This window comes from Danaus plexippus, chromosome 4, assembly GCF_018135715.1.
Source record: "Danaus plexippus chromosome 4, MEX_DaPlex, whole genome shotgun sequence".
Lineage (NCBI taxonomy): Eukaryota > Metazoa > Arthropoda > Insecta > Lepidoptera > Nymphalidae > Danaus > Danaus plexippus.
This window is the reverse complement of record NC_083538.1, coordinates 6,188,655-6,206,860: the sequence shown is the minus strand read 5'-3', so window position 1 is coordinate 6,206,860 and position 18,206 is coordinate 6,188,655. Positions and strand designations below refer to the sequence as shown.

At 38.3% G+C, this 18,206-nt stretch overlaps 1 protein-coding gene across 1 annotated transcript; it reads right to left on the bottom strand.

Annotated features, from left to right (window-relative positions):
• Positions 1–1,234: 1,234 nt before the first annotated feature.
• Positions 1,235–14,211, bottom strand: LOC133319563 (uncharacterized). The gene is made up of 16 exons (XM_061524622.1): positions 14,178–14,211; positions 10,330–10,515; positions 9,919–10,281; positions 9,394–9,837; positions 9,019–9,267; positions 8,521–8,688; positions 8,314–8,478; positions 7,567–8,064; positions 7,276–7,440; positions 6,907–7,071; positions 5,188–5,349; positions 4,936–5,145; positions 3,862–4,686; positions 2,449–3,735; positions 1,990–2,157; positions 1,235–1,707 (listed from the first exon to the last, which is right to left on the bottom strand). Exons 1-16 carry the CDS (start codon positions 14,209–14,211, stop codon positions 1,235–1,237), a joined length of 5,562 nt encoding a protein of 1,853 aa, XP_061380606.1.
• Positions 14,212–18,206: the final 3,995 nt, after the last annotated feature.

Here is an 18,206-nt window from a genome sequence, read left to right as displayed (position 1 = left end):
CATGCTATTTTTATACCGTTACGTATAATTACAGCCAATAACAAAGGAGGAGGATCAAGCGAAGCTGTTGGTAATACTGAAGGTATTTATCAAACTCTCTTTTACGTGTACTTTATCTCAAATTGTTCCCTTTAAAGTATTAATAGACATTGAATTTACAGCGAACAACAAAGGCAGAGGATCGAGTGAAGCAGAAACCAACTCTGAAGGTACAGCCAGCTAACAAAATCATACTATGAGATTATTTTTTGTTTGTTATTTCTATACATTTGTTTAATTATACAATAAATAAATTTTATAGCAAACAACACAGGGTCCGGTTCAAGTAAATCGGATTCAAATACCATAGGTATGATTTACATTATATTAAGTACTTTTCTAAGCCTCTATTCAAAACCGCATAAATAAAAAAATATGTTAATTTATATATATTTATAGCTGAAAATAGAGGTAGCGGATCCAGTGAAGCTTATGGAAATTCTGAAGGTCAGTGTTAAGTTTAATTTCAAAAGTAAAATTTTATACCACAATTTTAAGAAAGACTTTATAATTTTATTTTATTACAGCGAATAACGAATGCGAAGGAACCAGTGAAGCTGACAGCAATGCTCTATGTAAGACTTACTCTAAATGAAATCAATAAGTTTTTTTTAATTTTTAATTTTTATTGCTGATGATATTAATTTCATTTAAAACAGCGGATAATTCTGGCGATGGATCAAGTGCAGCAGACTCAAATGCTGAAGGTTTACTTTTGAACAATTAATAAAATTTATTCCATAGTGAAATATATTAAACAATTTCTCAATTTTTACTGACAGCGAACAACAATGGCAGAGGATCAAGTAAGGCAAAAGGAAATGCTAAAGGTAAAAAAGTTCATAACTATTTTATTTGCTCTGAAATGGATAAAGCCATTACATATAATACAATTGATATACTTTTATTTAATAGACACTATTTCATTATCATTTATAATAATAAATATGCACATGTTTTAAAAATTTATTAAACATTTCAAATTTAAACAATATATGTATACCACGCATAACCAATAAAACATTTAAGTTAAGTTATAAATAGTAAGCTTCAAAATATATAATACATATATGTATTAGAAATTCTGAATCACATTTTATGTGACTTCTTATATTATTTTAAGCTAAAAACAGAGGCTCAGGATCAAGTGAAGCTAATACGAATGCAAAAGGTAAGTTCAACTATAATCTGACTATTAAACAATATGAACTTTATATAGCAACGATAATTGTGTAATATTATCAAAAAAATTAACAGCAAGATCAAACAACAAACGAAGGAATTGCGGTATAAAGAAAAATTCAAGTCCCTCGAACTCTCCTGGAAAATCAGAAAACTCGGAATCGTCACCGGGAGTGACGAAAGATAAAGAGGGATTACCTTCCAGTCCAAACGCTGGATCTCCTGGCAGCTCCAACCCATCTAGTGAAACGTCTGGTAATTCAAGTTCACCATCTCCTGGTGGTTCTAAACCATCCAGTGGACAAGCTGGAAATTCTAGTACAGGGTCTCCGGGAGGATCCAATCCTTCAGGCGAACAACCAGGCCAGTCACCAGGAGGATCAAACCCATCTAGTGAACAACCTGGCAAGTCACCCAGTGGCTCAAACCCATCTAGTGAACAACCTGGCAAATCTCCTAGTGGATCAAACCCATCCAGTGAACAACCTGGCAAATCTCCTAGCGGTTCCAATTCATCAGGAGAACAACCAGGCAAGTCCCCTAGTGGATCAAACCCATCAAGCGAACAACCTGGCAAGTCTCCCAATGGCTCCAACCCATCAGAAAAACCTGGCAAATCTCCTAGTGAATCAAACCCATCGAGAGAGCAACCTGGCAAGTCTCCTAGTGGATCAAATCCATCAGAACAACCTGGCAAATCTCCTAGTGGATCAAGCCCATCAGAACAACCGGGCAAATCTCCTAGTGGATCAAACCCATCAGAACAACCTGGCAAATCTCCTAGTGGATCAAACCCATCCAGTGAACAACCTGGCAAGTCTCCTAGTGGATCAAACCCATCCAGTGAACAACCTGGCAAATCTCCTAGTGGATCAAACCCATCCAGTGAACAACCTGGCAAGTCTCCTAGTGGATCAAACCCATCTAGTGAACAACCTGGCAAGTCTCCTAGTGGATCAAACCCATCCAGTGAACAACCTGGAAAGTCTCCTAGTGGATCAAACCCATCCAGTGAACAACCTGGCAAGTCTCCTAGTGAATCAAACCCATCGAGTGAGCAACCTGGCAAGTCTCCTAGTGGATCAAACTCATCAAGCGAACAACCTGGCAAATCTCCTAGTGGATCAAAACCATCAGAACAATCTGGCAAATCTCCTAGTGACTCAAACCCATCGGGTGAGCAACCTGGCAAGTCTCCTAGTGGATCAAACCCATCTAGTGAACAACCTGGCAAGTCACCCAGTGGATCAAACCCATCTAGTGAACAACCTGGCAAACCTCCTAGTGGATCAAACTCATCGAGCGAACAGCCTGGCAAGTCTCCTAGTGGATCAAACCCATCCAGTGAACAACCTGGCAAATCTCCTAGCGGTTCCAATCCATCAGGAGAACAACCAGGCAAGTCCCCTAGTGGATCAAACCCATCAAGCGAACAACCTGGCAAGTCTCCCAATGGCTCCAACCCATCAGAACAACCTGGTAAATCTCCTAGTGAATCGAACCCGTCGGGTGAGCAACCTGGCAAGTCTCCTAGCGGATCCAATCCATCAGGAGAACAACCAGGCAAGTCTCCTAGTGGATCAAACCCATCTAGTGAACAACCTGGCAAGTCCCCTAGTGGATCAAACCCATCAAATGAACAACCAGGCAAGTCACCCAGTGGCTCGAACCCATCCAGCGAACTACCTGGCAAGTCCCCTAGTGGATCAAACCCATCTAGTGAACAACCTGGCAAGTCCCCTAGTGGATCAAACCCATCAAGTGAACAACCAGGCAAGTCACCCAGTGGCTCGAACCCATCCAGCGAACAACCTGGCAAGTCCCCTAGTGGATCAAACCCGTCGGCTGAGCAACCTGGCATGTCCCCTAGTGGATCAAACCCATCAAGCGAACAACCTGGCAAGTCTCCCAATGGCTCCAACCCGTCAGAACAACCTGGCAAATCTCCTAGTGAATCAAACCCATCGGGTGAGCAACCTGGCAAGTCTCCTAGTGGATCAAACCCATCCAGTGAACAACCTGGCAAGTCACCCAGTGGCTCGAACCCATCAAGCGAACAACCTGGCAAGTCCCCTAGTGGATCAAACCCATCTAGTGAACAACCTGGCAAGTCCCCTAGTGGATCAAACCCATCAAGTGAACAACCAGGCAAGTCACCCAGTGGCTCGAACCCATCCAGCGAACAACCTGGCAAGTCCCCTAGTGGATCAAACCCATCAAGCGAACAACCTGGCAAGTCTCCCAATGGCTCCAACCCGTCAGAACAACCTGGCAAATCTCCTAGTGGATCAAACCCAAAAGAACAACCTGGCAAATCTCCTAGTGAATCAAACCCATCCAGTGAACAACCTGGCAAATCTCCTAGCGGATCCAATCCATCAGGGGAACAACCAGGCGAGTCTCCTAATGGATCAAACCCATCAAGCGAACAACCTGGCAAGTCTCCCAATGGCTCCAACCCGTCAGAACAACCTGGCAAATCTCCTAGTGAATCAAACCCATCGGGTGAGCAACCTGGCAAGTCTCCTAGTGGATCAAACCCATCCAGTGAACAACCTGGCAAGTCACCCAGTGGCTCGAACCCATCAAGCGAACAACCTGGCAAGTCCCCTAGTGGATCAAGCCCATCTAGTGAACAACCTGGCAAGTCCCCTAGTGGATCAAACCCATCAAGTGAACAACCAGGCAAGTCACCCAGTGGCTCGAACCCATCCAGCGAACAACCTGGCAAGTCCCCGAGTGGATCAAACCCATCAAGCGAACAACCTGGCAAGTCTCCCAATGGCTCCAACCCGTCAGAACAACCTGGCAAATCTCCTAGTGGATCAAACCCAAAAGAACAACCTGGCAAATCTCCTAGTGAATCAAACCCATCCAGTGAACAACCTGGCAAATCTCCTAGCGGATCCAATCCATCAGGGGAACAACCAGGCGAGTCTCCTAATGGATCAAACCCATCAAGCGAACAACCTGGCAAGTCTCCCAATGGCTCCAACCCGTCAGAACAACCTGGCAAATCTCCTAGTGAATCAAACCCATCGGGTGAGCAACCTGGCAAGTCTCCTAGTGGATCAAACCCATCCAGTGAACAACCTGGCAAGTCACCCAGTGGCTCGAACCCATCAAGCGAACAACCTGGCAAGTCCCCTAGTGGATCAAACCCATCTAGTGAACAACCTGGCAAATCTCCTAGCGGATCCAATCCATCAGGAGAACAGCCGGGCAAGTCTCCTAGTGGATCAAACCCATCTAGTGAACAACCTGGCAAGTCCCCTAGTGGATCAAACCCATCAAGTGAACAACCAGGCAAGTCACCCAGTGGCTCGAACCCATCCAGCGAACAACCTGGTAAGTCCCCTAGTGGATCAAACCCATCAAGCGAACAACCTGGCAAGTCTCCCAATGGCTCCAACCCGTCAGAACAACCTGGCAAATCTCCTAGTGGATCAAACCCAACAGAACAACCTGGCAAATCTCCTAGTGAATCAAACCCATCCAGTGAACAACCTGGCAAATCTCCTAGCGGATCCAATCCATCAGGGGAACAACCAGGCAAGTCTCCTAATGGATCAAACCCATCTAGTGAACAACCTGGCAAGTCACCCAGTGGATCAAACCCATCAAGCGAACAACCTGGCAAGTCTCCCAATGGCTCCAACCCATCAGAACAACCTGGCAAATCTCCTAGTGGATCAAACCCATCGAGTGAGCAACCTGGCAAGTCTCCTAGTGGATCAAACCCATCAGAAGAACAACCTGGCAAGTCTCCTAGTGGATCAAACCCATCAGAAGAACAACCAGGCAAATCTCCTAGTGGATCAAACCCATCTAGTGAACAACCTGGCAAATCTCCTAGTGGATCAAACCCATCCAGTGAACAACCTGGCAAGTCTCCTAGTGGATCAAACCCATCTAGTGAACAAACTGGCAAGTCCCCTAGTGGATCAAACCCATCAAGTGAACAACCAGGCAAGTCACCCAGTGGCTCGAACCCATCCAGCGAACAACCTTTCAAGTCCCCTAGTGGATCAAACCCATCAAGCGAACAACCTGGCAAGTCTCCCAATGGCTCCAACCCGTCAGAACAACCTGGCAAATCTCCTAGTGGATCAAACCCAACAGAACAACCTGGCAAATCTCCTAGTGAATCAAACCCATCCAGTGAACAACCTGGCAAATCTCCTAGTGGATCAAACCCATCAAAACAACCTGGCAATTCTCCTAGTGAATCAAACCCGTCGGCTGAGCAACCTGGTAAGTCTCTTAGTGGCTCGAACCCACTACGAACGAACGAACGAACCACCAGGTCAGGCTCCTAGAGTGCTATAATTGATAATAAATTAATTACTTTATAATCATTTCAAGATCAAATAAATAAAAAATAATGATTATTTATTATATTCGTAGATGAAAATAGTGGTAGCGGATCTAGTGAGGCTTATGGAAATTCTGAAGGTCAGTGTTAAATTTAATTTCAAAATTTAAATTTTATTATAAATAAAAAAAATATTTTAAAAGAGATTATGCAATTATTATTTTATAACAGCGAATAACGAATGCGAGGGAACAAGCGAGGCTGAAAGCAATGCTCTTTGTAAGTTACGCTAAATAAAATCATTCAGTTTATTTTAAAATTTTAATTTTTATTGCTAATGACATTAATTATATATAACACAGCGGATAATTCTGGCGATGGATCAAGTACAGCAGACTCAAATTCTGAAGGTTTACCTTTGAATTATTAATAAAATTTATTCAATAGTGAATACATATAATAATTTCTCAATTTTTATTTACAGCGAACAACAATGGCAAAGGATCAAGTAAGGCAAAAGGAAATGCTAAAGGTACAAATGTTCATAACTATTTTATTTGCTCTGAAATGGATAAAGCCATTACATATAATACAATTGATATACTTTTATTTAATAGATACTATTTCATTATCATTTATAATTATAAATATGTACATGTTTTAAAAATTTATTAAACATTTCAAATTTAAACAATATATGTATACCACGCATAACTAATACAACATTTAAGTTAAGTTATAAATAGTAAGCTTCAAAATATATAATACATATATGTATTAGAAATTCTGAATCACATTTTATGTGACTTCTTATATTATTTTAAGCTAAAAACAGAGGCTCAGGATCAAGTGAAGCTAATACGAATGCAAAAGGTAAGTTCAACTATAATCTGACTATTAAACAATATGAACTTTATATAGCAACGATAATTGTGTAATATTATCAAAAAAATTAACAGCAAGATCAAACAACAAACGAAGGAATTGCGGTATAAAGAAAAATTCAAGTCCCTCGAACTCTCCTGGAAAATCAGAAAACTCGGAATCGTCACCGGGAGTGACGAAAGATAAAGAGGGATTACCTTCCAGTCCAAACGCTGGATCTCCTGGCAGCTCCAACCCATCTAGTGAAACGTCTGGTAATTCAAGTTCACCATCTCCTGGTGGTTCTAAACCATCCAGTGGACAAGCTGGAAATTCTAATACAGGGTCTCCGGGAGGATCCAATCCTTCAGGCGAACAACCAGGCCAGTCACCAGGAGGATCAAACCCATCTAGTGAACAACCTGGCAAGTCACCCAGTGGCTCAAACCCATCTAGTGAACAACCTGGCAAATCTCCTAGTGGATCAAACCCATCCAGTGAACAACCTGGCAAATCTCCTAGCGGTTCCAATCCATCAGGAGAACAACCAGGCAAGTCCCCTAGTGGATCAAACCCATCAAGCGAACAACCTGGCAAGTCTCCCAATGGCTCCAACCCATCAGAAAAACCTGGCAAATCTCCTAGTGAATCAAACCCATCGAGTGAGCAACCTGGCAAGTCTCCTAGTGGATCAAACCCATCAGAACAACCTGGCAAATCTCCTAGTGGATCAAGCCCATCAGAACAACCGGGCAAATCTCCTAGTGGATCAAACCCATCCAGTGAACAACCTGGCAAGTCTCCTAGTGGATCAAACCCATCCAGTGAACAACCTGGCAAATCTCCTAGTGGATCAAACCCATCCAGTGAACAACCTGGCAAGTCTCCTAGTGGATCAAACCCATCTAGTGAACAACCTGGCAAATCTCCTAGCGGATCCAATCCATCAGGAGAACAACCAGGCAAGTCTCCCAGTGGTTCCAACCCATCAGAACAACCTGGCAAATCTCCTAGTGGATCAAACCCATCTAGTGAACAACCTGGCAAGTCACCCAGTGGCTCAAACCCATCTAGTGAACAACCTGGCAAGTCTCCTAGTGGATCAAACCCATCCAGTGAACAACCTGGCAAGTCTCCTAGTGGATCAAACCCATCTAGTGAACAACCTGGCAAATCTCCTAGCGGATCCAATCCATCAGCAGAACAACCAGGCAAGCCTCCCAGTGGTTCCAACCCATCAGAACAACCTGGCAAATCTCCTAGTGGATCAAACCCATCTAGTGAACAACCTGGCAAGTCACCCAGTGGCTCAAATCCATCCAGTGAACAACCTGGCAACTCTCCTAGTGGATCAAACTCATCGAGCGAACAGCCTGGCAAGTCTCCTAGTGGATCAAACCCATCCAGTGAACAACCTGGCAAATCTCCTAGTGGATCAAACCCATCCAGTGAACAACCTGGCAAGTCTCCTAGTGGATCAAACCCATCTAGTGAACAACCTGGCAAGTCCCCTAGTGGATCAAACCCATCCAGCGAACAACCTGGCAAGTCCCCTAGTGGATCAAACCCATCAAGCGAACAACCTGGCAAGTCTCCCAATGGCTCCAACCCGTCAGAACAACCTGGCAAATCTCCTAGTGGATCAAACCCATCCAGTGAACAACCTGGCAAATCTCCTAGTGGATCAAACCCATCCAGTGAACAACCTGGCAAGTCTCCTAGTGGATCCAATCCATCAGCAGAACAACCAGGCAAGCCTCCCAGTGGTTCCAACCCATCAGAACAACCTGGCAAATCTCCTAGTGTATCAAACCCATCTAGTGAACAACCTGGCAAGTCACCCAGTGGCTCAAACCCATCTAGTGAACAACCTGGCAAGTCTCCTAGTGGATCAAACCCATCCAGTGAACAACCTGGCAAGTCTCCTAGTGGATCAAACCCATCTAGTGAACAACCTGGCAAATCTCCTAGCGGATCCAATCCATCAGCAGAACAACCAGGCAAGCCTCCCAGTGGTTCCAACCCATTAGAACAACCTGGCAAATCTCCTAGTGGATCAAACCCATCTAGTGAACAACCTGGCAAGTCACCCAGTGGCTCAAATCCATCCAGTGAACAACCTGGCAACTCTCCTAGTGGATCAAACTCATCGAGCGAACAGCCTGGCAAGTCTCCTAGTGGATCAAACCCATCCAGTGAACAACCTGGCAAATCTCCTAGTGGATCAAACCCATCCAGTGAACAACCTGGCAAGTCTCCTAGTGGATCAAACCCATCTAGTGAACAACCTGGCAAGTCCCCTAGTGGATCAAACCCATCCAGCGAACAACCTGGCAAGTCCCCTAGTGGATCAAACCCATCAAGCGAACAACCTGGCAAGTCTCCCAATGGCTCCAACCCGTCAGAACAACCTGGCAAATCTCCTAGTGGATCAAACCCATCCAGTGAACAACCTGGCAAATCTCCTAGTGGATCAAACCCATCCAGTGAACAACCTGGCAAGTCTCCTAGTGGATCCAATCCATCAGCAGAACAACCAGGCAAGCCTCCCAGTGGTTCCAACCCATCAGAACAACCTGGCAAATCTCCTAGTGGATCAAACCCATCTAGTGAACAACCTGGCAAGTCACCCAGTGGCTCAAATCCATCCAGTGAACAACCTGGCAAATCTCCTAGTGGATCAAACCCATCCAGTGAACAACCTGGCAAGTCTCCTAGTGGATCAAACCCATCTAGTGAACAACCTGGCAAATCTCCTAGCGGATCAAATCCATCAGGAGAACAACCAGGCAAGTCTCCCAGTGGTTCCAACCCATCAGAACAACCTGGCAAATCTCCTAGTGGATCAAACCCATCTAGTGAACAACCTGGCAAGTCACCCAGTGGCTCAAACCCATCTAGTGAACAACCTGGCAAGTCTCCTAGTGGATCAAACCCATCCAGTGAACAACCTGGCAAGTCTCCTAGTGGATCAAACCCATCTAGTGAACAACCTGGCAAATCTCCTAGCGGATCCAATCCATCAGCAGAACAACCAGGCAAGCCTCCCAGTGGTTCTAACCCATCAGAACAACCTGGCAAATCTCCTAGTGGATCAAACCCATCAAGCGAACAACCTGGCAAGTCTCCCAATGGCTCCAACCCGTCAGAACAACCTGGCAAATCTCCTAGTGGATCAAACCCATCAGAACAACCTGGCAAATCACCTAGTGGATCAAACCCAACAGAACAACCTGGCAAATCTCCTAGTGAATCTAACCCATCCAGTGAACAACCTGGCAAGTCTCCTAGTGGATCAAACCCATCTAGTGAACAACCTGGCAAATCTCCTAGCGGATCCAATCCATCAGCAGAACAACCAGGCAAGCCTCCCAGTGGTTCCAACCCATCAGAACAACCTGGCAAGTCTCCTAGTGGATCAAACCCATCAGAACAACCTGGCAAATCTCCTAGTGGATCAAGCCCATCAGAACAACCGGGCAAATCTCCTAGCGGATCCAATCCATCAGCAGAACAACCAGGCAAGTCTCCTAGTGGATCAAACCCATCTAGTGAACAACCAGGCAAATCTCCTAGCGGATCCAATCCATCAGGAGAACAGCCAGGCAAGTCTCCTAGTGGATCAAACCCATCCAGTGAACAACCTGGCAAATCTCCTAGCGGATCCAAACCATCAGGAGAACAACCAGGCAAGTCTCCTAGTGGATCAAACCCATCTAGTGAACAACCTGGCAAGTCTCCCAATGGCTCCAACCCGTCAGAACAGCCTGGCAAATCTCCTAGTGGAACAAACCCATCCGGTGAACCACCTGGCAACTCTCCTAGTGGATCAAACCCATCCGGAGAACCACCTGGCAACTCTCCTAGTGGCTCAAACCCATCTTATGAAAAACCTGGCAAGTCTCCTAGTGGATCAAACCCATCAGAACAGCCTGGCAAATCTCCTAGTGGCTCCAACCCATCAGAACAACCTGGCAAATCTCCTAGTGAATCAAACCCGTCTATTGAACAACCTGGAAATTCTAGTTCGGAATCTCCCAAACCATCAAATTCTTCAGAATTATCAAGAAATAAAGAAGATAAATCTGGATCCCCGTATAATACCGCTGGCTCATCTGGAGTTTCGACAGACGAAACAAATCCAAACAATTCGAGTCCCAAAGAATGTAAGCCAGTTATTATATATAGACTTCCTCATGCAAGGAAAGGAAGAAGGGATCGATATGTTTATATTCCCGAAATTAAAGTTAGAGAAATTGAAGAAAACGGTAAGTTGATAAATTACATTATTTTACAATTGCTAATACATTGCAAAGTATTTTTTTGTTGTTATGTAAATTATAGTAGCACGTTTTTTTACATTTAATTGATGTCCTTACTTACTACAAATATTTTTGTTTTAGTACGAGAACGTCATCACGTTAAAAATTCAGAATACCGCTCTAGGCCTCGCCTTTGTCCTTGTCATCCTAGAAGTAAGAATTTTTCATTTACTTAAGTATATTAATTACTAACGTTAAGCGATCACTGTTTTACACGTATGTTTCATTTTCCAGGCTAGCATAATAACAAGTGGCAGTTCTCGTTCCTATTTACAACCTCCGCAATGTCTATGGACTCTGATATATAAATCATAAAGTTTTGAGACTTTTTATCAAAATATATATTAGCAAGCATGTAAAAATGTCGTTTTATTTACAATATCTGTTCCAAACAAAAAGTAATAAATGATTAAGTTCTACTAATAAGTCGAAAAAATTTGGTTTTTTTATTCATATTTTTACCGTATCGAGACTTTTGACGTACATACTCGTACGTCTTTATATGTATGTTCAAAGTGATTTTGTGATAAAAAAAGCTTAACAACTAATGAGGAGATTTATTTGCTGTAATCTGATAAATTATATTTTCCTAGAATATTATTATAAGTTGATTCATTGTAAAGACATTGACCCAAATTAAACATCTTGGCCTTGCTTTTTATTAGACATTTTCATATGGGATGTAAAAAGTTTTATTAGATATACATTTATTTATTGGCCTAAGATTTTCTATGTGACATCTTTTTCAAACTTTCGCAAGTAATTTTGGTTTTATTTAGCATTAATTTATTGAAGATATGTAACAAAGACAATAATGCTATATACAACAAGACTTTATTTAGTAAATTGGTTTCACATTTCAACAACTACCCATTATATCTTATACGATAAAAGGCTAAAGCAAATACTGTTTCAGTTGCAAAAGAATAGATAATTACATATATTTATATCAAAAAATTTTTAAATTTCCAATGCATATTCCGTTGCAGTTTAATTTACATTTTAAAAAAAAACCATTATATGAGTAAGATGTGGTAAAGGTACCGAAAAAACTGACTATAGTTGGAACTGCTAAGAATTTGCTGGTGGGATGCTAGTTACTCCTGGATAGTGATCAATACTCGCGTCGTCACGATATTGTTCTGGAAATCATACGCGAAGCGGTTAGTCTTTCGGTAGCCAGAACTCGAAGGGAAATAACCACAAACGAGCGATCAGTAGGTGCTGTGAAAGAACGCAAATGGGCTGTAAAATCAAACGTCAAGCCTTACTCTATCTTTAAACCGGCTTCACTCACGAACTAACTAGGAATAGGTTCGTCGTGGATTTCTACGCGGTAGAAGTGGCTAAATCTCTCTACAACCTACTAAAGGACTTGGCCCTGTCCAGAACTAATATCAATTCATTTTTGGAATGTACTTTGAAAGCAGCCCTAATAGGGTCTTTTCAAATTTGGTTAGGTGGAAAGAGAGCTTGGACGTTGCAGGTGAGCGTTAAACGCGCGTTAGATAGGGGCCCCTAAAACCGACACTTCGGTCGCTAGTCCCAGGCACCGTTGAAGCTCCTCTACCTGGCAACCCGGCACCCGCACGGTGAATCCATTGAATCCTAAGAGGTTTCGTCTCATAGCCAAACTTCATTATATGTCAGAATTTCGTAAAAATAAGGGTTCATTTAATTACGATGTAAGAAACTGCTTTCATAACTATATACAATTGCATTGAAAAGGTACTTTTTACACCTTACGCTTTTGATCCATAATACTATTTATGACAGAATAATCTAGTACATTAGTTTCTTTATAGCACATGTATAGCAATTACTGAAATAATCAATCAAACATTTTATTATTTCTTCTATATATTAAAGAAAAATAATCCCCTTCGCTATATCTTCCACAGTAAATCCTGTTAACATCGAGGTTTCAAGAAGCAAATCCAATCCTTTTTTCCTATCAAAACACTGAATCAATTCACAAATAACTTTTTTTTCTTGTAAGTCTATTATTGTAATTAAATTTAAAAAATGCAATGTAAATAGCATATATTTTTATCAAAAACAATTCGTTTTCAGACGCTGTTGATTTTATTTTGAAAAGTTTTACTCCAATTATATTATGTAATTATTTATACCTATAGTAGTAGTAATATTTATTTTTATAATACAGACACAAAAATAATTATAGAAATGAAGTGACCACAATAATTTTTACGGCTTTCTTATTTTTAGTCTATAATTAATTTATTATATAAAATTGAGCGTGTTAGAAACTTAATTTTCTTAAGTTAGTCGCCAACCTTTTAACGAGTCAAGGAGAACAACCATATCATTTTTTATTGAAAAGTTGTTGATTTTGGCGTGAGTCATTGCGGAAATTCATAAAATAGCCATCTTACTGAAAATTCAAATAAACTGTGTTATATATTATAGATAACAATGAATTAGGTCATTGTTATTAACGATGGTTATTACTCCTAGGAAATATTCCTTTTTCCAAATATTTTTTATAACCATTGCATATTTCCGAAACAAATGAAATTATATAAGAAGATTATAACTTTCACAAAATAGATAAGAAATTGTACTGAGGTGTTGGTTTAAAATTTTTATGTTTCAAAAGAAAGTGTGGGTCTCAATGATGACGCTAATACTTTTAAAGAACCTTACACGAATCGCATTTACATTTCTTAGATTTAATAATCATATAACCTGAATGTGAACACTATGTTTTAAATGTATCTTGAAGTAAATTATCATTATTACAAAAAAACAAATAATATATTTTTTTATATTTTATATCCTGTTTGGCTTTAATTGTTTTTATTAGTTTTAAATTATTTGAAATAAATGTTGCAGTTCTGTTTTTGCAAATTTTCTTTTATTTTACTGTCAAAACTGAGGGTAAAATGGAAATAATAAAATTACTGTCCAATGTCTTAATGACAACATTACTTTTATATTACCAGTAATTTCATATGTTAGTCTAAATATATATGTATATTTAATAACCATGTGTTAATTCTGAAATAAAACGTACAAAACAAAGAATAAGTGCCAATCAGTAGTGTCTCCCTTATTAATTTCAACAAAATGTTTTCTAAAAAGTACACCATCGTCTTTTTATTAGTCTCTTTCTTACTAACAACTAACGCCAATTGTAAGCATCTTTAGAAAATTTACTAAAGTCTTCGTATAATAAAATTTAGTTTCTATATTTCTTCAATATTTTTTAACATATTTATGTATAACATTATAGTGACAATCATATCAATATTACAAATTGTCAGTATTTGATAAGGAGGACGTAATACATGTTTATAGCAAACTTTAATGATAGAATTATTTATATCAACCAAAGCATAAAAATATATGTAGCTAATAGACTATGTAACGATTGATGAGAAAAAATATTTTAAAAGTGAGAATAACATACGATGCAAATATCAAAAACGTACTCGTTCTAGCGATGGCCATGACATCTATGTCCATTTTGTAATTTTTATACAAATTTTATAATAAGTTAAAATTTTAACTCCAATTTTCTAACTTTTAATTGTCAAATATATTTTCTTTCCAGTTTTTGATGTAGCAGATGTCCTCGATGATTTCCTCTCGGGAGTGGACTCGTCTGTCATTGCTGTAAAGTAAGACAGATTAAGGCCATCGATATATGAATTTTAAAATAATTCTAAACTGGAATCTTTAAAAATTTACTCATAATTAACTAACCAGTTGTCCCATTCAATGGTCATTTTATATTTATCACACATATGACAAAATGTCTTACTACCACCGCACCTAACAAAATTTTGTGAGCTAATTAATTTTATTTGCGAATTTTACTTCATTATAATTTATTTTTTTAATGAATATTCATATAATTTTGTAAATAATTATGTTATATTATTCTTCCACAGTAATTTCACCAAAAATTCCAAGTTAAAGAAGATAAGAAAATAACAATATCATTCAAAATACACCCATTCAATTAACATGTTTTTACTTTTAAATCAATAGAAATATATTATTTTATTTTAGCCTACTTTTCAATTTAAATCATTTATTTATGTGTATTCAGTCGGCGTGCGATTTAAATAATTTGATAATTATACGTTATTTGTTTTACTTTCACGTTGTATTCTTGTTGCAATAATAAAATGTTTAAAAGAAAATCTATGAATCCTGATTCAGGAGAGCTTAAGCTCTCCTTCTTATTGAAAACATCTTTCATCAATATTATAAATGATCTCATTTATTTGAATATGTTCTATGAAAGCTGCGCCTGATGATTGGATGTTTATAGTTATATACTTTTCCCATAAGTTACCGATTATAAAAAAATTGCAGGTATGGCAATATTTTAATTAATTGTTATATAAATAATAATAAAGTATATGTAGTAGTATCCCATGGTATTATCCAACACTTAACTACTGCACCTAAAAGCCACAAACGATCAAACTACATTACCCTACAAAAAACAGCCTAAATACTTGTAGAATAGTAAGAAAGTTCAAGCAAATAGAGAAAACGAAATCAAACCATCTCACACAATAGACACATATAACTAACACACCACACGCCGTATTTACTTGGTATCCATCCGTAATATGATTAAAACCAGCTCAAAGCTAAGGGATAAAAAAAACATCAACCGAAAATATTAGTAATAAGAGCTTTGTATTACACAAAAGTTTTTTTTTTATTTATATTGAATTTATCTTTATATTGTACGTATGAACAGCAAAACATAATCACAGTTGAAATGTAGGCATAATATATCTCATATTTATTATGTTCCTTTCAGTTTTTTTTTGCCATTTTGTTGATTATATTTCGATTCTAATAAAAAAAAATATAGACGTAAAATCCTAATGTAGGGTATTTACAATTAATTTGTCTTAAGCCCCAAACATTATTTTGTCCTTACTATATACAATATCGAGTTTTTTCCCTTTTATTCGCCAAAGTAATTAGGGCAAAGCATTAACTTTGTTCCCTCTGCAAGTTTTTTTTCTGACGTTAAATTGACCTAATTAAATCGACCGCTTATCTTTTGGTTTATTTAAACTCTAAATAATGGTAGTCCAATAGCAAATTAAATCGACTCCACGCTCACGAAGAAGAGATTTTATATTCCAATCTGAAATGTAAACTTTTTCGATGTGTCTCTCTTTCTAGTCATACCAAGGCAGATGAACTTAAAACATTTTTTATTATGCTATAGGGGGCAACCGAGCAGACGGCCTACCTGATGGAGGTAGTACTGACGCCCATGGACATCCGCAACGTAGATTTGCGGATGTGTTGCCACCCTATATAAGGGAAGATGGGGAGGAATAAGTGGGAAAGGGAGGGAAAAGGGCAGGGGTAGGAAAGAGTGGGAAAAGAGAAAGCGCAACCGGCTTTCTCACTCATCGGAAGAAACGCAGCAGCCATTAAAGACTGCTTCACGCCGATCTTCTGTGAGAAGGTGGTACTTCCCCAGTTGAGCCAGCCCATGTTCGAGCTGCAGTAACTTGACCACAGCTAGTCTCTACCACCTACAAACATATTCTAACATACATGCATACAAGTTTTCTTCATAAACAATAGTATGCAACTTTAATGTATTGATAACTAATATTATGGATTAACATTAAGGTGTTATCAATATTATTGGTATATTGCAAACTATAAAATATTGTCGTGAGTAACGACTTTTTTTAATTAATACAATGTTGGAGCTAATATAAAATAGTGCTGAAAAAGTCATCATCAGTATGAACTTAAAATTACACTACAATGTATTCAAAGCTTTTCGCTGTTTTCTTCTTGTTAGGATTCTTCGTGATGGCATCTAACGCCAGTAAGTAAAGCTATAACGTAAATTAAACTCAAAATTTAAATTAATTCTTTAAAAATTAAATTAGTTCTGTAAATAATTGTTTTAGACCAAGCGTTAAGATATAATTTAAATCCATATTAAAAAAATCTGTATCTGTGTGATTAAAATATTAATTGATTTACATAACATGCATTTCTTTATTTTAAATATTACCTAAATTGTTCCAGCCTTCGGTTATAATCCATACGACGATGACTATTTATATAGAGGAGGCAGAGGACTTGGACGGGTGCGGTCCAGCGGTGGTCCCTCAATCAATGGTATTACTGTCATAATTTGAATCAAGTTCATAGTTGTAAATCTAAATTAATCGCCACACAATGATTTACATACATTTATGTATCTACATTCAATAGACACTTTTTATACGAATGGATTACTAAAGAACAAATTATTTTAAAATTTTCCAATCAAAAACCTTGTATACTGAATATATTGCTTTGTTCTATGCAGTGAGACTGACCATTATTTTTCTTTTATAGTAAATCCAGTGAACAACGCGAATTCAAGAAGCGATGCTAATCCAAGCGAGTATCAAAACGCAGAAGCGAACCACCAATAAGTAATTTACTTTTTTAATGTTTTAAATCTAAGTTTAAAATGTAGTAACACTTAACAGACTAAAAAATATATGTTTCACATTTGTTATCGTAAGAAAAGTTGTTAATTTAATTATTTTGATTTCTTAATTGTACTTATATGCACATCTTTTCAGGTTATATGAATACTTCAAAGTATTCAGAAGATAAAGTAATAAAGTTGATGAATTATATGTATTGTTTATTATTTAATATTTAGATAATGGGTCATAGGATATGATATCGAGTATCGATATAGAAATAGAAATATAAACCATTTTGTATCATAAATCTTAAACTAAGATCTTTTACAAACTAATAAATAATACCAAATTATTTGAAGGATTTTCGTAGATATATTTTAAAATAATATATACAATACCTACCTCAAATAGCCCTCATGGCAAGGAATTGTTCCTTTTGTTTTTGACATGACTTTTCATACTGTTAGTTCCGAGTGTCTAAGCATGTGATATTTAAATGGGGTCTTTGGAGACTTTATGAAGCTCTGCACCGAAGATCAGTAATTTATTTACAGTATCAAAACTCAATATCATTTCGCTAGTTTCGGTTGAATTTGACAAGATGTTATGTATTACAAAAAATTTAGCAATTGGATAAATGTCATTTTATTATACCTATTGCTCCATTTTCCTCACATTTGTTATAGTTCCAATGTAGTATTTTTATTATAACGTAGTTTTATGAGTGAACACAGTTAAAAAACTGTTATGTAATCTCGTACTAAGAGTACTTGAACGAAGTGCATTTAAGTAGTGTAGAATAAAAAGTTAATGGAATTGATATTAAAAAAAAATGCTTGTTAAAACAATAACCCAAACAATTTAACATATTTTTCCTGAAACATAATATATATTTGAAGAATTTATCATCAAAAAGCGACTTAATAAAATTACTTTGGTAAAATTTTGGTCGATTCCTAAACTTGTTAGTCACTTGTAAACAATATTGTGAGGTTTAATTACTTATTCACTCTCACAATTTTGGTAACAACAGGG

Bases quoted from the DNA above. Each gene is read 5' to 3' on its own strand.
- LOC133319563 (XM_061524622.1), bottom strand. From the start codon at position 14,211: ATGGACATAGATGTCATGGCCATCGCTAGAACGA. The intron at 8,479-8,520 runs GTTGTTCACTGG...GTGACTTGCCAG, and splicing joins TCCACTAGGAGAGTTGCCAG to GTTGTTCACTAGATGGGTTT. The intron at 5,350-6,906 runs GTTGTTCACTGG...GAGATTTGCCAG, and splicing joins ACCGCTAGGAGATTTGCCAG to GTTGTTCTGTTGGGTTTGAT.